The sequence below is a fragment of the Carassius auratus genome, unplaced genomic scaffold (genome assembly GCF_003368295.1).
Source record: "Carassius auratus strain Wakin unplaced genomic scaffold, ASM336829v1 scaf_tig00214176, whole genome shotgun sequence".
In the NCBI taxonomy this organism is placed as follows: Eukaryota; Metazoa; Chordata; class Actinopteri; order Cypriniformes; family Cyprinidae; genus Carassius; species Carassius auratus.
The window spans coordinates 1-23,417 of record NW_020527544.1 but is presented as its reverse complement, the minus strand read 5'-3'; the positions used below and the strand labels follow the sequence as shown (position 1 = coordinate 23,417).

The 23,417-nt window shown below is 39.3% G+C and overlaps 1 protein-coding gene across 1 annotated transcript; it reads right to left on the bottom strand.

Moving 5' to 3' along the window:
• Positions 1-57: 57 nt before the first annotated feature.
• Positions 58-5,545, bottom strand: LOC113091270 (fatty acyl-CoA reductase 1-like). The gene is made up of 4 exons (XM_026256680.1): positions 5,388-5,545; positions 1,993-2,213; positions 1,596-1,771; positions 58-223 (listed from the first exon to the last, which is right to left on the bottom strand). The coding sequence occupies exons 2-4, from the start codon at positions 2,179-2,181 to the stop codon at positions 58-60; spliced, it is 531 nt and encodes a 176-aa protein (XP_026112465.1). The 5' UTR covers positions 2,182-2,213; positions 5,388-5,545.
• Between the last annotated feature and the right edge of the window lie 17,872 nt (positions 5,546-23,417).

Below are 23,417 nucleotides of genomic sequence, written 5' to 3'. Positions count from 1 at the left end.
GTGCTTGCGAGAACAAAGACAAGAAGAATGTTTTGGGAGAAGACTTCTCAAGTGTGTCTATGAGCTTCCTGTAATCGACGGTGGAGGATAGACCACCTCTTCAATGAGCTCTCGGTCACAGGGGCATAGGCGTGGACACGTGGATAAACACCAAAAATGCTTCATTCTGTGAGCCAAGTTAAGCATCTTCTGCGTGGCCAGTACATTCAACTGCATGGCATCTCTGCAGCAGAGGGACAGAAAAAAACCTGAACTGCAGTGACTCTGAGCAGATCTGATTAACTTTAAGATTGACCTGCTGCGATTTGTACAAAACCACCTAACCCAAAAAAAAATATCAATCACGGTAACTTGCAGTTAGTGTAGTTTCAACTCTTCAACTTACTATGAAACTGAATAAGAGAAATTTAAGGAAATAAGTAATAAGTATAATATATAATATATAAGTCAGGTGAAGAATGCATAAACATTTTTTACAAGCGTTTGTGCGTGTACAGCCAAGTGGTTCATTCCACACTCACGTTAAAGCATAAACAAGGCTTTAGCAAGTAATGAATGCACAGCGTTGCAGTTTGACCTCATTTTAATTTGACATTACAAGTGTGAGCTGATAAAAGTAGCAATGACCTAAGAATTGAGCAGAAATATATTACTAATGCAAAATATTTGAATAATATTTTACATTTAAAAAACACAATTACAGTATTATTATATTATTACTGTGACTATTATTAATAATAAGATCATAAATACAAATAATATTTATAATTAATGATACAATACATGTATTATTAGCATTAATAATAATAATACATTGATGACAATATTTAAAGGTTAAATAATAATGACAGGACTTTAATTGCAATTACTAACGCTACTATGAATCAAATTATGATTTATTGTAAATTAATAATGTAATTGTTAAAACTGTTATTAATGCAAATAGTAATACATTTTTTTGTATCCTTAATAAATGTATTATTAGCATTAACAAAATGATTATAATAGCAATAATAGAAATAATAAAGTAGTGAAGACAAATATAATGAGTTTTAATATTACTTACTATAAATTGTATTATTATTAAGAAATCATTGTATTAATAATAATAATGATAATAATAGTATATAATAGTAATACATTGTATTATTAGCATTACCAATAATAGTTCTTAATAAAAACAAAGCAGTAGCAAAACAGTAATGTCAACATTGTTATACCTATTCGTACCACTAACATTTTGTGAGTGGAAAAAAACTAATTAAAAGCAGAATTTGAATTATTAATTATGATTATTTCATTAATAAAATATAGGTTTAATGTGAATACATGATTAAAGCTACATGACACTGTAAGTGACAAACAAAGCTTAATCGCTAATTGGAATTATCAGTTAATCATCAGACAGTATGTCATTATCTCAACACCCCAATGCAATGGTCTACTTAATATTATGAAATGAAGAGATGACTCCAGCGATGCGTTATAAAACTCAGTTGCTTCCTGTGATATAACCACCTAAATATCAGAAGCATCTAGACTCGTATCTGTTGATGATGCTTTGTGCCGTCCTGTGGGTGGAGATTATGGCTTACTTCAGAGGCTCGTTGAAGCGGATGGTGGCAGCGCAGTGAAACACTATGTTAATGCAGCCCACGAGGGTCTCCTGGTCTTCTATGCTGAGGTCCAGATCTGGCTGCGTCAGGTCGCTGTTGACCGCCACGATCTTCTCTGCGAAATCGGGCTGCTCCTCTCGCAGTCTGTCAAAAAGCTGAAACATTTAAAGGCTCAAGATCACTTTCACCATAATCAAGTGTCAGTTTGTTAAAGATTGTTCATCTGATTGGGGAAAAAAATTGTAAACTATACAGTACTTTTTTTTTGTATAGCCTAGCCTTACCCTTAATTTAAGCCATGAAGCACATAACTCAATTGAGAACTGAAAGCCCAAACCATGATTTTTCTCCAGCAATCTTCCAGACCTGCACCTACCTTGCAGTTGATCATGTCAGCAATTCGGACATTGGGCACCTGTCCTGCTTTGGGCCGGACAAGCACATAGGCAGCTTTGACACCAGGACAAGAGCGTAGCAGCTTCTCCAGAAGTACTTTCCCCATAAAGCCTGTGGCCCCTGTGATGAGAACATTTTTTCCCTCGTAGTACTCTGGAATGGTAACCATCCTGAGTGCACCTTCCCTCCTCTGTTACACCCCTGAAAAACACCAACAGAAAGATTATCACATAGTATCAGACTGCAAATACGCACACATTTCACAAGGGCTCTAACCCAAATAGAGAACTTCATAAACATAAATGTTTCGTCAGTCTGCGGTAAATTTCATGCAGGTCACTTCCTTCCCTTCCTGTTAAGATCTCAGTCCACAGTTACTGCATGTTATTAATTAAAATATGTAATGGCCACTTAAGAAGTGGTGTTGTATTACTATCCTGGACCGCAGCTGGATTCTGACTTGCTGGGGTCGATAGAAGTGCTCCTGAATGGCATTACGGTGCATTAACCGCAAAGAGCTTTACATATCACTAATTGATTCAACAAATTAAGTGGCATAGTAAAATCACAACAAAATACACAGGTTTATTATTCTTATCTCTTGGCCACTGATAACAAGTCAATACAGCTCATCCACAGCAGATACTGGGTTAATGTTTAATAAAATAAAAGATAAAGAAAAGGGACATTACACGTCACGCGCTGATGTCACGTGTCCTTACGGTATCTTCAAGGGTTGTGTGTGAAAGCACGCACATATACCGGGTCATCACTGGCAGTGTGAAAGTGCCAAATCTAGCGACCAGGAAACAATTACAGGAACGCTTTACCCCTGTATTTGCCGCAATGGCAGTGTGAAAGGGGCTAAAGGGACAGTCTCAAGCCTCTAGGTTTTCATCGAAAATATCTTAAATTGTGTTCCTAAGACGAACTGAGCTTTTTACGGGTTTGGAACAACATGGGGGTAAGTGATTAATGACAAAATTTCCAATTTTGGGTGGAGTAACCCTTTAAATTCACAAAGGAAAACACACAGGTAATCAATGACAGATTATTAGATTGTACTGCATTCTTGCAATTTTGACAAAATCTCATATAACCTTTCACCTAACTGACAAATTTAAAACGTAGAACTGGCAACTAAATGTTTACATTTGCAAGGCCTAAAAATGCATGTAAGTGATCAAAAAGATATAGGAAGTCATTGTAATCTGATCTATTCTGCATTTGACAATTTTAAGGCTCACTTTCACATATCTTACACACATTCAACCCAATACAAGGTATTTCAATCTCAGCCTGCCACTTTCTTCCTGATGCATCCAGCCGCATCATACGATCCTTTCCGTAAACTTATCAGGACACTCAGTAGTGGTAATGATAGCGATGAGCTGTTTTTGCAGCCTCGCATTGTTTGCTATATAACACTGGTGCCAAGTTCCACATGCACCCCAAACGGGCAGAGTTTGCACAAACAGAAGAACACACACTGCATGGCAGCAAATGCTTGTTTTCCCGCCCCTAAACTATCAGGATACAATCTGCATAAAAAAAAAAATTCTTCAAAACATTTAGTGAAGTGCATGGGTTATTTTGACACTTACTGAATGCCGGTTCAAGTGTAGGGGTCAGGTGGATTATTTCAGAAGGTTAGACAAGATGTTGTGCGGTACAATTTCTTTTCAAGAGCCACTCAGCACTTCTGTGACTAAGGACCCAGAGCTGCCTCTGCAGTGGCACTGGCATTAAACAGCGTCCAACTACAGGGAGCAAAGCTAAAAAGGGACTTCTGGGACTGTGGGCGAAAGAATTCAGTCCCTATAGAGAAGCTGGCCTTTTTTAACACTTGAAAGCTGGTCTGAGAAAGAACCGATTGGAGATATAGCCATCCTATTGGGCCATCTGACATGATCAAGTCACTTATATGTACACCAGATGCAAATTGATCCTACATCCCACATCCTCAGTATGAATAATTCATGTGTCACATGGCCAGCTGCTGTGCACAGGGGCACCTGGGGAATTGTACTACTGTAACCAATAAGATGTCAACAGATACTTCAGTAATAACAACAGAATGACCCATAGGCAGTCAGGAGCGCTTTAATATAAAGGCTTTACATTAAGAATCTAAATAAAAGTACTCAAGGCTAATGGGATTGAATATTCTGTGTATATATATATATATATAGTAAAAAAAAAAAAAAATACAATGACAAACTACTACTGAAGTCCAGATTCAAAGACACAGTGACAGTAAACAAAATGGTGTTGTCATTAGACTGCACTGCCTTTGTGTCTTGTGACCTTCATAAAAATTACAACCGTGGGAATGAACCAGCAGAAATATGCAATTAGCTGTTTAGAAGTAGAAAAACCAGGGATACAGACAAAAATCAAATAAGCCTTCAGACTAGTTCCTGACTAGCTGTTTTTGAATATACTCGAAAATTGGATAATAAACACTACTTCAACCAAGGATTATAACAAAATGGCCATCATATTTTCATTTATTAAAGAGAACATGTGTGAGGGTCATTTTTGGTATGGAGTCGGAATCAGAATGGAGAAAAATCCTGAAATGTTTTCCTCAAAAACCTTAATTTCTTTATGATTGATGAAAGAAAGACATGAAGATCTTGGATGACATGGGGGTGAGTAAATCATCAGGAAACGCATCCTTTAAAATAGTCTTAACGACGTGACATGCAGAAAAAGAGTGAACGAACGAATCAGCTGAACAAATCTTTTAACTCACAAGATTCGAATCACCGGGATGAATCATAATCGTTGAGCGCGAGCCAAAATGACATATGCTTCGCATTTCATAAAAAGGTCACTCGCCCTGTTCTCTTAACTAAAACGAAACATTTTGGACCTCGCTGGTCGCACAGATAGTAAGATTTATTGTTTTTCTTCTAAGAGCTTTGAAAGCATATGAGGGAAATGTTCATTAATATTACATATTTGCACACAATAGATAAGTAAAAGGTAATAAATATAAGTTTATGTTTAATAACTGCGAATTATTAATAAAGCATACAGACTGTAATACAATGAAAATAAGTTTTAACTGACGCCTACGTATTTGTAAAATCCAGTGGTAATTTCAGCGCCAATTGGACAAGGGAACAAAAAATATTTTCTCGATAACCCTGGGCATTCAATTGTTGTAAACACTCGGAACAGCAGATGAAACATTACTTTCCAGCGGTGCGTCTTTCAGGGAGGATTTCCTACACACCGGCGCTGAAAACCCAGCATGCGAAAGTGTGCTAACAGCTAGCATTCACTCTCTAAAAATGTACAAACTCAATTCTGAGCTCAGGAAAAACGAGGCAACAAAGAAAACAGCTAAAGCACTCGAACGCTTACCTGAGATGTTTAATATATTTCCCGCGCTATTTTTTTGCCTGGCGAGCCTAAGGTTGTAGTGCTCTATCCAGCAGTGATGGCAAACGCAGTAGGGTTGTAGCTTAGCTTCACCGGAGAGGAACTGTGATGGGTTGCCAAATGATGCGTCTCAGAACAGGATCGACGTCACAACTCACCACGCGCGAGGAATAACGTCACTTCGTGATCCTATGTGTAAAATGAATTCACATGAGAAATATCCAGTGTACATTCGCTTGTGAGAGTTTGACAGATTCACAGATTCTTCTTCAGAGTAGGATTGTAGGATTTTTTCCATAATCCCTCAAGGGAACATAGTGGCTTTCAAATGTTACTGTAAAACCCAATAGCATAAAGCACCAGTGTGGAAGTAGCCTGTAGTTCAGTCCTTAAAAATGTGTTGCAAGAAGGAATAGATAACAATAATGGCTAAAAATGTGTGACCTATTGCTGGACAACATGAATGAAAAATTATTTAAAGTAAATGAATGACAGTATGGTCCCCAGTATTTGCTAACAAGCAGTATGGCACTTCCTTAAATGTGAGCAAAATACTTCTGATGTATCCATTACATTGCCAGTAATTTTCTTGTCTGTCTGAACGATTTTCAAGTCACTTAACATGACATGAATCAGCTTCCAGTGTAACTCTATTACACTGGCTTTCACTGAAACGTATCTGATTAGCCTATATTTCTTTCTTTCGTTTAAAAACATAGTGAGCCAATTATTTTACCGGCAACTACTGGAGCAGAGGTTGTTAACAAAAAAAATCTATGCTGGAAATCTGCATAAAAAAAAAAAAAGCCAGAAAAATTTCAGGTTTTTCTGGCTTATCTTAACTGCTGTTCTGTGGTTAACTGTGGTTGCCAGGTAACATGGCTCAAAGGACTCCTGTTGGATATCACGGAACAAAAGAGCATTATTTTTTACTTCCAGAACTGTTGTGCTAGACTAAATTAGCATGGAGCAATTGACAATTGGGATCAAACAGCATATGCATTTTTATCTTTCTCTCCCCATAAGGTTCTGTTTGTGGTCATTTGTGCATTGGTTGAGTCAATTTGTCTAAAATGATTTTTCCAAGAATTACTTAAGCCTTCGGCTTTTGTTCTCTGCAGACAGAGGCACAAATGTGTTGACAGTTCTATGACAGGACCCCATGCTTGTTTGCTTTGGTGTAGCCAGTGGTGAGCGTCACACCATCATAGCTACAACTGTCTTTTGTATCAAGAAGAGCTTCCCTACTGTTATTAGACCTCTGGTTTCTGTAAATACTCTGACACAGGCAAGGCAGAGTGAACTCGCATTGTTGTTTTTTCTAGTTCATGAATTCACAAATCTTTATTTGAATGTCTAAAATGTGTGAAATCAAACTAGATGATAGCGTTTCTGTAGTTTAACTGGTAGAGCATGGCAAGCTCAATAAGAAATCTGCAAAATACAAACATTAAACTTAACAAATAATGTCCATTTCCCTTCAGAAATGTTTGTAATTGGTGAGCTTTATTTTCTTAATTAATGCAAAGATTTGAATTATGAGAGAAAGGTCATTCTGGTCCTTGAGGGAAACATCTTTGTCAGTGGAGTAGCTTTTCTCCTCCAGCTGAATCACAAGTGGCTGTAAAATCTTTTTCTGTTGATGCTCCATACAGAAAAATAAGACAAAAACATGCACAAAATAGTTAAGTTTCCTATGGTCAAATTTGATCCTTAATGTCAAACTGAAAACTATCAGGTATAAAATACAAAATATAAAGTTAATTTGAGTGAGATGCTTGATACCCACCATGCAGTCTTCTGATCAACACGCTCATTTCCTGTGTAAAGTTAATGAGTTACCAGTACCCCATTTGTCAAAAAGACACCCTTTCATCCCTTCTATAAATACGCCACTCTTAGTGTTTAACAGCAGAGGACACAGAATGCATGAATTATCCTACAGGACCTTTGTCTGTTTTCTCAGCTTGTTGGGGTTTTCTCGGAATGAACTTTTTGCTGTTCATCCCAGTGGTAAGAAAATGTTTAATTCAATTGAATGGGAACAATTCACGGATTAATTACAAAACTTTGTCCTGCCATTTGATACCCAGATGCAAAGTGTGGATCTACTAATACAAGAGGCATCCTTGACCATTCCTTGAGGGTAATCGGAGGATCAGAGGCCAGACGAGGTTCCCATCTGTAGTTGGCTGTAACTGTTTAACTTTACAAATTGCATGATAAATTAATAGTTTTACATTCCAAAAGGCACTGAACTGTTGGATATATCAGTGTGCAAAAAGTCATTCTACTATCATCTACAGGTGTCTCTTAGAATCAGAAGATCACATTTCTATGCTGCAGCTATCGTAACAGGCCACTGGCTTTTGACTGCTGCTTATTTGCAAGTGTATACAATAACTTGTAAGACAGCGGCTGTAAATAGCGATACAGGCTATTGTGCAAATAGCTATAGATAGCGATACACTATGTGCAAATAGTTATAGATTCTATAACTATTTGCACATAGTGTAAATATCGATACACTACAGGTATGTGCAAATAGCTATAGATTCTATTCACACTATGTTAAAATAACATGAATTTATGCTATTTATACTACTTATTGCAAACAATGGCTATTATCTGCACCTCAATATTGTAATACATTATAAAACATTATGCATTACATTATAATGTTTATAAAGTATTACATTATAAAACAATAACTTAATGAGCGTACATTTGAATTTGAATTTAAATTATTAAATGGATACCACCTTACTGGCACAATAAAACCCTCCCTACACCTACCCTAACCATACCCAATAATTCATTTTCAACTTTTTGATTATTTCCTCCTATTTCATTGAAAATAAAAGCTTTTCTGATGTGATTTAAAATTTGGAAAGGGAGAAAAAGTTTGCCAAAAGGCTAATTCAAAACCACGTTGATCATGTCAAAATGAGTACGACAGACGTTTTACCATCTGCGACACTGGAGCTGACGATTGCCGACTCTTTTGTAATATTGACTAGCCAATTCACAAATGTTAGATGGAGTTAGTGTAAATAACCTCAGCCAACATGGCTGGCTATCTGCACTTAGTGTAAATAGACACTCCTAATGTTTAAACCTATCAACACTTCAGTGACTTTCTCTCAAATAATATATATATATAGCTGCCTGCCCTATGGACTTCCTGCACAAGATTGAGGCTGTAACAGGTGATTTCAACCAAAGAAAATTGACAGAAGGGGAGCAGAGCTTCCATGTAAAGACTGTAAAATTCCATGAAAAATATCAACACTACTCTCCCATGAGCTATGACATTGCTTTGCTTGAGATCAAAGGACACATTCACTTTGGCTAGTCATTCTGTGAGATTAACTAGATTCTTGTATTTATCCGTTCAGTTCATTTATTTCTAAAGCACTATACAAACAACAAGGAGTTGTACCAAAGTGGGAGTCATATCATGGGGTAAGGGTTGTGGTCAAAGCTGGAATAACAAGAAGATCAAACCCTTGTCCAGAAGAGGCTCACTATGAGTTTTTACTGACGTCTTAATTTTCCTGTCATGGATCAAGTCTTATCTTAGGAAAAGTGGGTATTGTTGTCTACTATAACTGGTAGTGGTTATAATCAGGTTTAGTTCTGAACTGAAAGATTGGCTCTTCAGGAAGACACTTAACCTCATCTCTTTTGAAGTCACTTTAAATAATGACTACTTGCCTATAGAACTTAACACAGGTGTGGACAGGTCCCTGTGCAGTGTACCTGATGGATTTGTTCCTGGAAGTGAAGGCATCATCAGAAATCACGCTCACCCAGGTCAAAGCAACAACAACAAGTGAGTCATATCTGTATCTTAGACATTTGCAAACAAAAAAAAGAAAAAAAAAATCTGAAACTTTAATTCAATTTTTTGCCACAGAATGTGTCTGTGGTCTATCCAAGTTGCAGCTGGAGTTTGACCTGGAGAATGACACACAGTTGCCATAGTGATCGTTTGACTGTGTGAATAGAGGCAAATAGACGAGGGGGGAAAGAAAAGCAGAAACTATGACTTTGTTGTTGTTCTGCTTTCTGCAAGTGGTTGTGAGGTTATCTGTTTCCTTGTGACCTTGCTCAACAGACCGATTGTGGTGGTCTCCCTTCATCTCTTCTTATTGGTCTTATTGGTGGCTCTTATAGTATTACAGTGCAGTTTGTGTCTGATGTAGCAGCACAGGTGCAGGATTTGCCTTCCAATTCAGTGGTGTTGGCAAGGACTACAGTTTTGGTGAGTGGAATCTGCCCGACTGATTTCTTTTGTTGTGCACCTAACTCTGAAAAACCCTGAGTTCCTTGAAAGTGACAGTATAATGCTTGCGGTAATCTAAACGCTCAAGTCTGTTTGGTGACATAAATGTTGTGATTTGCAAAGTTTTCTGCTTAAGCTGTTGTGGTGTTCATTTACATTGTTTCTAGATTTTTGTGTAGAGTGATAAGATGCATTTAAAAAAAAATAGCTAAAAGTTTCATTGGCCAAAAAAAAAAAAAAAAAAAGACCAGCTAACATTAATTGACTAATATCAGCAGTACATGTGAAAGTGTGAAGGAGTGTGTCTATCATACTAAATAGACTGTAAGTGCAGACTAATGGAGGTAAGAAGCACTTCCAGTCATTGTGTTCTTGTTAGCAAAGGTTACCTCCAAAGAAACATGTGCAGCCATCATTGCTTTGCATTAAAATGGCCTAGCATGCAAGGAAATTGCTACAAAGAATATTGCATCTAAAAGAACTATTTACTGGATCATCAAGAACTTCAAGGAGAGAGGTTCGACTGCAGTGATGAAGTCTGCAGGACGTCCCATTGTGTCCAGCAAGTGCGTACAGATCACGTGGATACATCCAGGAATTAAGAAAAACTGAAAAGTTACAATATTCTTTCTGTTTCTGAAGTAACTACCCTCAGCTTTGCCATAGAAGAGAGACGTTGCACAGACAAGTAAGCTAAGCGAGTTAAGCAGTCATTTAATATGGACTTTGGCTAACTGTAGTGCTCCAATAAACCATGTTAAAACTATTCTTCTAGTATTATGCATTTATTTTTCATCTAATATAATTTCTGAACAGAACTTAGATTTTTTCAAGCATAGTGAAATATTTTAGCCATGGTGCGAAGGTGGAGGATTGGACAGCAGAAAATTGGTGCAGTTCTTTTCTTTGATGAAGCTCCCTTTCCGACTGTTTGGGACATGTGGATAATGGTTTGTTCAGAGAAGAAAAGGTGAACACTACCATGAGTCCTGTGTGGTGCTAACAGTGAAGCATCCTGAGACCATACTTGTATGGGGTTGCTTTTCAACCAAGAGAGTGGGCTCTCTCATAATTCTGCCCAAAAACAGTGACATGAATAAAGAATGGTATCAAAACGTCCTGCAAGAGCGACTTCTTCCAACGATCCATGAACAATTTGGTGACGATCTGTGCATTTTCCAGCATGATGGAGCACCATGTCAAAAAGCAAGAGTGATAAAGAAGTGGCTCGAAGATCATTACACTGAAATTTTGGATCTGTGGCTAGGCAAATCCCCGGATCTCAATCCCATAGAGAACCTGTGGTCAGTCCTCAAAAGCCGAGTGGACAATCAGAAGCCCACAAATTGTGATCAACTCCGAGAACTAATAAGGCAATTATTAGTGAATTATGGACCGCCATCAGTCAGGATTTGACCCAGAAGCTAATATCCAGCATACCAGAGTGAATTGCAGAGGTTATGAAGAACGAGGGTCAACACTGTAAATATTGACCCCTTATATATATTTTTGCCAATAAAAGCCTTTAAAATGTATGATATGCTTATCATTGTTTTTCAGTATACCATAAAAACATTAAAAAATCATCTACAAATAATGAAGCATCAAACTTTGCAAAACACAAAATTTAAGTCACTGACAAAACTTTTGGTCTTGACTGTCATGATCGCAATACATTGCATGAGTGCTTGAGAACTGCTTGCCTACTGTGTACTTTAATAGCATGCTTGCACAGGCCTGATGATGTTGTTTTCGAGCATTGGCTCATGTATTGGTCTGTGTATCCATGCAGTCCCGTTATTTAAAAAAAAAATGTCCACATTAATTGTGTTCTCCCTAGCAGCATAGGTTATGCCCAACTGGTCTGTTGGTTTCATCACTTGGTCTGCAAGGTGTGTTCATTTCCCGAATCAGGTTGAGAAGCAAACTAACTTTTTCTCAGTAGAATTATGTTTTCACACAGAGAGAGGAAAGCTTATCTCAATGAGACTGTCTCCATATTTGCTTGTCTGCCAGGGGGCCTTCTACCAGTGGTAAGTTAGGAGAAAGTAAGAGCTATGTTCAAATCACAGCACTTCTTCCCTTAGTATGACCCTTGCTAGACAGAAATGTGACACTGCTGCAGTGTCATCGGCCAGGCTCTACTTCACCAGTTTGTCCTTTTGTGTTTGTGCAGGTGCTGAATGTGGAACAGTGGGGCTGTGCAAAGCCCTGTCTACCCACAAGCCTACAGCAACAACATTCTTTGTCGCTGGCTCATCTACTGTATGCCCCAGAAGGCCACATAGTCAAGGCAAAAACAACTCTTTAGCCCTTGTGCTGGCCAAGTTATTGCCTGGTGTCTCCTCTGTCCAGTCGTGACCTGTCTGTCCTGTCATGAATGCATGCATGTAGTGAGATTGGAATCTCTGATAGGTTTCACTGCAAGAGAGAATGTGATACTCAATTAGAATCCAAAGACTGACACCATGACGTCACTGCAGTCATGTAACGCTGGTTGTTTCCTGCTGTTTACAAAGTGAACCTTCAGAAACGTAACTTTTTTTTCCCCCTAAATGTTATAGTTAAGACATCTACTTTGCTATGCTATGTTCATAATCATATCACTTTGTTTGCTATATGCTCACATGCTAATTGAAATAGAATAACTTCACTATGTAACTTAAAGTTTGACTTTGAAGACTTTGACCTTGAGGAGTCAGAGAACTGCAAATATAATTAACTCACAGTGTTAGGAGACATTGATGACAAGGATGAAATAGGTAAAGTACAAAAATATGATTAAAATTTAAGCATTTCATACAATTAATATATAGTTTTATTTGAACTACTTTATTCTGTTCATATATATGAGGTTGGTAAGACTTTTTTAAAGTGGACATCTGATGCAAAATTCACTTCAAAATGTGTTTTAGCAGTGTGTGGACACAACCACCCTACAATGATAAAAATTAATTCACTCCTTTCTTTTTACATTTTGAGCAGTATGACATCACCACTGATGGGCTTTCATTAGCACATCCACCCTCAGCCAGTACTGTCTGGATTTCTCAGCACGCGAGCAGCTGTAGTGAAAACAAATGTTTCGTAAGCAATGCAGGTGTTTTGCAGTTGGATGTAAAAGTGAACATACAAGTCTTCATTTCTCCCGACATAAGAACCACTGAGGCACAGTGGATTAGTTTTGTTTTTGATGGTAACACACCACGGAATACACAAAAAACAGAAGAGGGGGTGGAGTGAACATTAGCTCATTATCATTTAAAGAGACATGCACCGAATTGGATCGCTGTGATCAAGGGTGTTGTGTTAGACGACTGTTGAGGAATTTTAACCAAAGCATGTTGCACACATTTCATGAAGACTCTAAAGTATCATACCAACTTGTCGAAAATGGATATTTAATGTCCCCTTTAATGTAATTCAATTAATAATAACTTTTTCTATTTGAATAAAAACTCTCTCTCTCTCTCTCTCTCTCTCTCTCTCTCTCTCTATATATATATATATATAGTATTCTTTGATGAATAGAAAATCATTTAAAGACCTTGCATTGCCCCATATAAGAAAGAGAAATGTAGTTTTTAAGTGCTCTGCTAATTATAATTTTGTGGTTGAATGTAATGGGAACGTCTCTCCAGCTGTTCTCAGCTAATTCGCGAAATGCTTCTGCACAGACAACACCATCTCCGCCCATAGTTTCAGAGACTCCTTTTCTTTTATCAGCAAAATAGGTGAGAGTCAACATGAGCAAAGAAAAAAGCTCACAGCAGGTATTCAAATTTCACCCAACCAAACCTGACCCACATGTTTCCGACATGTCCAAATAGTACGCCCCAGAATAAACATGCAAGCCAACCTAGAAATATTTATACCTCTACCAAAAGTCAACAGTAATGTTAAAGGTTAAAAACCTGTTGCAGTCTTTAATGTATTATTTTATGTTATAAAACGTAATAAAAAAAAACTTTAAATAAAATTCAAGATTTTTTTTTCAAAAACTTATTTGAATTAAATATAAATTAATTAAACTTTTTCCCTTAATTATGTTAGTTATATAATTTATAATTAAAATGTTTATATTACATTTCGAAGAGAAGTCGTACCTAACGGTCGGACACCACAAACATATATTATTATAATTTTTGACAAATATTTTACATAAAATCCTATACCACAACAAAGACACAATGAATACTGCTTATACAGAAACCAAAATACTTCAGATGCATGAAATGATGAAAAAATTATTCTTATGGCACATTTCCTCACAGATCTCAGATAAACAGTGTTTGGTGATCGGGGGAGGAAGTCGATGATGACAGCAGAGTCTCACCACATTTGCACACAGGCTTGCTTTTGTCCTTTCTGCTGTCCACCATCACATCGACTTGTTTGTTGAGCTCTAAAAGAGGCTCCTTGTCTCAGAGGGACTTTAGAATGCATGGAATCCAGTTGGAGTCAAAAACACACACATACTGAGTCACAAATGTGAATGCGTTTATCTCTGAACAGACTGTGAGGGTGTACCACAAAGATTCATGCAAATATTCTACTGACTTCTCAGCTCTGTATGGAATGATTTGCTGCCCCTGGGTTGGACACCCGAAATACAGCAGTGGATGATGGGAAACTATTGTGCCAAGTAAGCATTGGTCTGGGTGCTTGGTATAACTGCAATGGGGCGATCATCCAGACACAACGGATCCTTTCTGATGCACACCGTGTCTATAACCTGTGAGCACAAAAAATGTTTTAGAAAGGTTTCTAGAGTCGTGTACATGTATTATCTTTGGAAAAAGGCCATTCAAACTTATGCATAAACAGTATATACTCTTTTTTATGATGATTTAACTTTTCTTTGCAGGGAAGAAAGACATTTGAGCCTTTTATCAGTGACAACAAGAGGCTCAAAGAAACAGGTGAGAAGGACATTGACAGGAACAACATGAAACTGGTTGGAATGTTGTTCCAGGAACTTAGGATTTTGACCCAATTTGGGATTCATTCATTCATATTGTGTCCAAAAATGAGTTCAGAAATTTCATTTTTGGGTGACCTATCCCTTTAACACAAATATCTCTTTCTCATATCCATGATGGGATTGGTGTACTGGTACACCCTCATTATAACCCATCCTCTCTCGAATACAATGTGGCTTTGGTTAAGCTGAGCTCTTTGTTAAAACTCAAAGTACACAGCGTGTCTGTATACCCTCTACTGGACAGGAAATCCCACCCTCCCTCCATTGCTGGGCTCTGTTGTGGACCAGCCAAATGTGTACGCCACCAGTTTGCCTTCACAAGTTGAAGGCATGTACGCCAACATGACATTTCACATCTACTTTTTGAATAAATTGAAAGCCGACCTAGTGTTGAACTTTCAGAACTTGAATGTGACTTGAAAAACTGATTTCCTTTAATTGTAATTTCTCTGCTGCACATTTTGCTCTCTGTGGAGCTTTAGTTGTTAATAATGTTGTACTCTTTTTAGCAGGACATGGGCAGCACACACTTCAATTGGATAAAAATATCCGTGCTGGAACAAGTGGTGTGTGAACAATGGCACAAAACTAGATTGACACCGACTATGCTATGCTATGGAGAATCATGCATGGTGTAGAGCAGTAACCTACTGTACGGTTTAATACTTCCTAGAGGGAATGTTATTGCAGAAATGCTGACCTCAAGTGGATAGGTTTGGTAATGATTCTTGAATTGCTTGCTCAGTTACTTTGATGGGCTCTGTACCAAATTACAGACTTGATTTACATTTGCTGATTTGAAATTACTGTTAAACAAGGAAGTGATCCATGAAGGCGTTACAGGGTATACAACCCCCCAAATCAGATTCCTTCTTAACATCGGAAAGATAATTAGCAAATCCTCAATTTATACAGAGGTCAGACAGATTCAACCACAATTTCAAAAAGAAGTTACGTGTCTGCTTCAGCTATTATGCTGCCCGCAGATGGAATCAGTTTCCAGAAGAGATCAGATGTGCTAAAACATTAGCCACATTTAAATGCATACTCAAAACTCATGTTTAGTTGTGCATTTACTGAATGAGCACTGTACTACGTCTGATTGCACTGTATTTATGTATAATGATTTTATTTTAACTGTTTTAAATTCATTTTAAATTAATTTCTAAATCATTAAAAAATCATTTTAAGTTACCTGTTTTATTGTTCTGATTTTTTACGAGTATTATAATACTTACTTTTATGTAAAGCACTTTGAATTATCATTGTGTATGAAAAGTGATATGTTTCATGGTTAACACAGAGTGTCCATTGCTCCCTACTTCCTGAGCAGAGGAAATTGTGTTGAAGTTTAATGTCTAATGTCTTTACACACAGACAAGTGTGACATCATATACCTCTGTAAATAAATACAATTTAAATTCACGTCTCACACACTTCAATGCACTTTGAATGGAGCATATACATTCACTTTGAGATGGAATCATGGCGGAATATCATGTGATGTCCACTTCGCAAGGCACTTACGTTTGAATAGAACAAACGTCTGAAGCTTAAGAGAAACATAAAAAACTTGTGTTTGAATCGTCAGTGGCAAATCCTTTACATAAGTAAACTTACTTACAGACTGTGAGTCAGAACAGCCGGCATTGGAGTCTTCTCTCCCAGGATCAGGAAACAGTCATCCATAAAATGTGCTGCACACATCTGAATATTTGAGTTGAATTGTTCTGGAACAGTGTTGTAAATACAACATAACCACTGATTTCTTGTTGTGTCCTCTTTTGAAAGGCCAAAAAAGTATTTTTGCTATCACAATTAAACATGGCACCGGTGGCAACAGCGAGAATCAAAGGTTACTTCTTCTTTCTTTGCGTGAACATTTGGGCGGCATTACGCAAATCTCCCCACATCGTGACATGTGGGGGCATGTTAGAATGAGCCATTTTAGGAGGGCGTGGACGAGTCCTAACTTTTATAAAGTATATCTCTTTGGGGATCTCTTTGTAACACTCCAAAGAGAAAGCAAAAATTTAAATTGCATCATATTACCACTTTAATATTTTAGGAGGAGTAAAACTGACATTTGTGCTTTTAACAGCCAGATGTATCTACACTAGCTATAATATATATATATATATGCATTGAGGCTATAGAGCACACTCATTTCTGAAACAACCTCAGTATTTAATTCTGAGCAGTTTTCATTATCAGTAGCTCATTAGACGATAGCAAGTTTTATGTGGCAGTAGACGCTGTACCTGCTGACCACTGCATCTTCATTTTGCAGTTGATAGTGTTACCATAGAAACACACAATCCTCTTGTAATTAGACTATCTTAATTATTATGACATGGCGTGAAAGCACTGCAGTCTTCATATTGTCCAACACCTCAATCAAACACATCTGAACAAGCTAATCAAGATCTTCCAGATCAGGTGAGTTTGATCAGGGTTGGAGTTGACCTGATCTCCTTGGCTCTTTAAAACCCCATTTTTACAGCAATTTCTATTGCAGTCACATTATTATTTGTGTGCATTGTTGTCCACACCTCAATTCAGTGCATTTTCTAGTAGGGATCATTATGAGATCGCAGGTTGGGACGATGACAGCTCGATTGTACTTCTCATTGATTGCTGTATTATGTTGTCTTTCTGGATACTTGAGCCTAACAGATGTTATTCAAGGACAAACTACAGGTGAGAAAATCTGTTAACTTGTTAAAGAAATGCAAAAAAAAAATAAAGGGATTAAGGTCTTTTGAAGCTAACAGTTTAGGGATGAGTATTCGGTTTTGAAACCCTTTTGATTTGCCGCAGTTCAATGTAAGCTTTGTATTAAGGTTGAAGACTCCTTGTGTAGTCCCTGATTTGATAAATTGCACTCCTGGCCTCCCCCAGTGATCCTCTAGTACAGGGATCCTCAAATCTGGACCTAGAAATCCACTTTCCTCCGGAGTTTAGGCCTAACCTTTATCAAACACATGAGCATGCTAATCGATGTGTTTAGGATCGTTAGAAAATCACAGGCATGTGACTGATCAGGGTTGGAGCTAAACTCTGCAGCACATCGTACCTCCAGGGCAAGACTTGTGTGTCTAGTGGCTGGTTACTGTCTAGTGATTCTAATGGTCATGCTGACCCAACGAGGTCGTTTTCCTGGTCGAGGACCGCTCTGGAGGACATGCATGATGCTTTTGTCTAAAAGCCTGTCTGTTTCCAGCGAGTTTAATGATTGATGCTAAGGGTCCACAAAATAAACCCCTGTGATGCATTGAATTCAATGCAAGCTTTAAGCAGAGACCATTAAAACTAAGGTATTCCTATTAAAACTAACATGAGCCAAAACTTAAATACAAGTTCTTAATAATCACAAAATTAGGACTGTCCCAGAATGAAAGTCTTACCATTTGGGATTAAGACCAATCTCAAATGTATTTATTCATTACAACACTAGCTACGCAAGTTAACCCTTAATCGGGATGTGCATGAGTTCTCTGAGCTCACGGTTACCGTTAATGTAAACCATGATTGGTAACGATTAGCCTATGTGTGATGCTTCTTTTTGCTGACTTCAAAAACGATAGGAGCTTTAATGCTTATGCTTAATGCGAATGGACCGGATTAGTAACGGTTAAAAAATGCAGCATTAAAATGCAAGCTGAGTACCAGTCAAACTCGGACAAATTGTGTGCTTAAGACTTATAGAGGTAATCTGCAGGAAGTGCAAAAAGATGTTTATCAGTGGGTCACGTGTTCACTCATAATTAAGAATTATGGTGTTCAGAACATGAGAACTCTGTTGCACTTAAGAATCTTCCAAAACTCTTGGAATTTATAAAGTTGTTCAAGATTTGTGAATCCGGTCCCTGCTTTGGTTTGCCACATCACTAAGAGCAAAAAAAAACGATGCTCATTTTCTCAGAAACCTGCTAGAAAAGGCTTCCCAAAACAGTTATTGGTTTAATTTTTCACATTTCCTTGGTTGGTAGATGGGTGGGGCCTGATTGTAGTTTTTGACCTGGAAAAGTAAGATTTTTCTTGATCTCACGAAGTGAATGGAAGTGCACTCCGTGATGCTTTTTGACATGTCTTTATAACAGCAAAGCCAGGAGAGTGTCCACCTCAAACATCTGGAAGCTTGTTTAATGGGGTCCTGTAACCGTGACTCTGACTGTCCCAACGATGAGAAGTGCTGCGGCAATGGAAGTGGACATTACTGTACAGCTCCTTATACAGGTATTGGTCATCGTTTTGGGATGATTTTGCCTTTATCAAAAGTCTTTCAATTTAAATATTGGATAAGTGACTTCTGGTAGCCAATTGCTGAAAAAGAGCACAATGGAATCTTCCCCAAAGGGGTCTTTTTTTTTTTTTTTTTTTTTTTGTTTTTAGCTCTGCCCACAGGTGCATAGCTATTTGTTCTCTCCAGCGCTGTAAAGCTGATCTAATATTTACAAGGGTCCTAATTGCCATATCTTAAGCATCCTTTTGTTCCGCAGATGTTTTCCTCTGGCTTTTTCGTTTTTAATCCAACATCTGTCGCTCGTCTAATGTCCTTTCTATGCACTGAGTGATCTCTCCTCCCCATTCATGAGTAGACATGCCCCTTACTGCTGATTGGCTACAAGTTTTTGCCACTCTGGCCAACTTGGCTTTCTAAAGCATTTTTGAAAGCGCATAGCCCACCTTTTAATCCCTTTTGGATGGCTTTACAAAATGGAGTAATTTAAATGTACGCTGTAGGTAAAATTTGTTATTGTTGTTTCTGTATATTGAAGTGGCGTACAGACTAACTGTTGCTATCTGTGTCCATGCAGTGAAGCCGGGTCAGTTGTCCCAAACGAAGAGCGTTCAAGAATGTGCTGACCTCTGTTTCCATGATGGGCCAGTGTCCTGACACACAGAAATGTTGCCCAACCATCTGTGGCCATGTATGTAGTGAACCCAAGTGATCAGCAAAGTGATCAGCAAAGGTGATCAGCAAAGTGATCAGCAAAGTGATCAGGGTAGTGGTCAGGGAAGCGGCCAGGGGTAGTGGTGAAGGTCAGGGTAGTGGTCAAGGAAGCGGTCAGGGAAGCGGCTACGGTCAGGGAAGCGGCTACGGTCAAGGTCAGGGAAGCGGCTACGGTTCAAAGGTCAGGGAAGCGGCTACGGTCAAGGTCAGGGAAGCGGCCAGGGTAGTGGTGAAGGTCAGGTAGTGGTCAAGGAAGCGGTCAGGGAAGCGGCTATGGTCAAGGGTCAGGGAAGCGGCTACGGTCAGGGAAGCGGCTACGGTCAAGGTCAGGGAAGCGGGCTACGGTCAGGGAAGCGGCTACGGCCAAGGTCAGGGAAGCGGTCAGGGAAGCGGCTACGGTCAAGGTTCAGGGAAGCGGCTACGGTCAGGGTAGCGTCAGGGAAGCGGCTACGGTCAGGGAAGCGGTTACGGTCAAGGTCAGGGAAGCGGTTACGGTCAGGGAAGCGGTCAGGGAAGCGGGCTACGTCAGGGAAGCGGTTACGGTCAAGGGTCAGGGAAGCGTTACGGTCAGGGAAGCGGTTACGGTCAAGGTCAGGGAAGCGGTTACGGTCAGGGGAAGCGGTTATGGTCAAGGAAGTGGTCAGGGGGAAGCGGTTATGTCAAGGTAGGGAAGTGGTCAGGGAAGCGGTCAGGGAAGCGGGGTTATGGGTCAAGGTCAGGGAAGTGGTCAGGAAGCGGTTTATGGGTCAAGGTCAGGGAAGTGGTCAGGGAAGCGGTCAAGGTCAGGGACAGGGAAGTGGTCAGGGTAGCGGTCAGGGACAGGGAAGCGGTCAGGGATGTGATCGTGGACTGGGTCGTGGATGTGGGAGACGTGGTAATTGAAATGGTCATGGGCATTTTGCATAATACTTGCAGGAGATCTGTTCAATTCAGTGCTCTATTCATATGGCACGTTTTCCCTGTTTGCTTAAACCGTTTAGAAAGCTTTCGGGTCTGTCTCCCCAGCAGCCTCAAATAAAAAAAATTTCTGAAGAGTTGGTGTCTGGTTTTTTTTTTTTTTTTTTTTTTTTTTTGTTTTTTTTTTTTTTCTCAATCCGATTCAATAAACGGTGCACTCAAACTCAATGTTTGGTTAGATTAAAAACCCTAGTGACTGGAGTCTGTTCCGCAAAATGAACAAATCTGAGTAATTTCGTTCATTTTAGCAAAATGTAATCTTACACATTACTTCCCAAACATGTCTAGTTGATCACACTACAAACAATACAAAACTAATGCTATATTAGGATACAGAAGAGATTATTTTTATTTTTTTAACCTGGGTCTTCCAGTCTATGACTTACCTCACCTTGTCTGAAAAGTGTTTGGGTTTCAAGTCATTTCCTTAATCATGGTGACAGGCCCCATATGCTAAACCAATGCATTTCCAAGCCGGAAGAGAACGGAGTAGTTCATCGCACGAGTCTCTCGGGTCGGGTTTCATTCCTTATTCACGTGGAATGGATTCATTCGCTATTTTCTGTTATGGTTTTCTTGCAGGGCATCTGTGGGCGTTTTATAAATAAAGCCATATTATAAATAAAATATTGATTTTAAAATTTTTGTCTTTTTGACTGTTCTCAATAAATTAAACACTAGGCTATATAATAATCCGAAGCCTACAATACAAGATAGGCCTAGTTTGTTTCATTTTTAATCTTTCGGTACATAAATCAGATAACGGTTCAAAAATAATAAATAATTATAAAATAATATCAAGGTGAGTGATTCACCCATGATGGACAAAATTTAAAGCATAATGACACTCAACATCCCTGGTGAGTCGGTACAGTCAGCAGCTGTTAAAGCCGAACCCCGGGCAGCGGTTAACTAACCCGGAAAACTCCGCTTGTCTGAGCTTGGGCGCGTGGAGCCCTTGGTGGAGGAAATTCCACCTAAACGGGTCTTTGGACCTTCTACTGCAACCAGGACCATCTCCAGTCGTCTTGACTACGTCTTGCCACTGGGTACAGATGTGGCTGGTCGAGAGAGTGAGGTTGAATACTGCGCAAATCACCCTCACTTAAATCCAAGTTTTCTGTGCAAGTCATGGCACTTTTTCTTACCATCGTCATCATCCAAGTCCTGTGGCGATGGGTGAGCGACGAAGCAGCAGACACGGATATGCTGGAAGCTGTAGCCGCAAACCTGCATGCAGGTGGCTCAGGATATTGTTCGTTCCCTCACTGGACCGAAGCAGCAGTGAAGTCCGGCAGCACACTGAGTGACTGAGCAGCCCTATTCAGGATCACACTGCTCACCTCCGTAGGGAGAAAAGGGTTAGAAAAGGTACCCTAAACATTGTCTGCTTCAAAACATCCTCGCCAGCCTACCGCAGCTGGCGGGATCCCGTATTAAAAAATAAAGCGAAAAAGACCAAAGTGAGACCACTCACTGTTGGCGCCTGGAATGTGTGCACCTTGATGGACACATCTGGATCAAAAAGACCTGAGAGATGCACCGCCCTCGTGGGCAGAGCCAGATATAATGTGGATGTTGCTGCCCTTAGTGAGACCCGACTGGGCGATATTGGACAAGTAACTGAAGTGGGTGCAGGTTACACATTCTTCTGGAGTGGACGAGGCCAGGAGGAGAGGCGTGATGCTGGTGTTGGTTTTGCAGTAAAAAAATCACCTGGTCAACCAACTGGCAAGCCAATCCAAGGGGATAAACGACCGTTTAATGACCTTACAGCCCCACCTATTTGGTAAAAAGGCGGCCACCATCATCAGTGCCTATGCCCTACCATGACCAACTCTGACGAGATCAAAACCAAATTTTATAATGACTTGGAAGTCATTATTGCTGCTACAGCCAGCTCGGATAAACTTCTGATACTGGGTGATTTCAACGCCAGAGTTGGAAGTGACCATCAATCATGGAATGGAATCATAAGTGCACATGGTATTGGAAAATGTAACAGCAACGGTCTTCTACTGCTGCAAACATGCTCTGAATTTGACCTACTCGATATTCCAACTATCAAAGCGTAAGAAAACTTCATGGATGCATCCTCGTTCACACCACTGGCACTTGATTGACTATGTCATCGTGAGGAGGAGCAACCGGCACGATGTCAGGGTGACCAAGGTTATGTGTGGTGCTGAATGTTGGACTGACCATTGTCTCATTATCTCCAAACTTAACATCCGGATTAAGCCTAGCAGACGCATAAATGAGGAGGCAATTGCGAGATTGCCTCAAGTTGAAATAAACATTCATCATTGGCTGTTTTAACATCCATTGAGGAAATCAGCAAAGCCATAACACTTCTCTCATCAGGCAAAGCTCCAGGGTCCGATGCCATTCCAGCAGAAATCTACAAGGCTGGAGGGCCTTGCTTAGTCGACAGAAATGACCGACCTCTCCAGGCTATGTGGATATTAGTAGCCATTCCAAGGAGTTCAAGGATACTACTATAATCAATCTATATAAAAGGAAAGGCAAACGACAGGACTGCGACAACCATAGAGGCATCTCCATACTATCAGTCGCTGGCAAAATCTTGGCAAGAATTCTTCTGAACCGCCTAATTGTCCATCTAGAACAGGGTCTGCTACCTGACAGTCAGTGTGGTTCAGAAAAGACCATGAACCACTGACATGGTATTTACTGTTCTGCAGTTACAGGAGAGAATGGCAAGAACAAATGTTGATCTATATATAGCTTTCATTGATCTAACAAAAGCATTCGACACAGTCAACCGGGAGGGCCTATGGAAATGATGGAAATCATGGCTAAGTA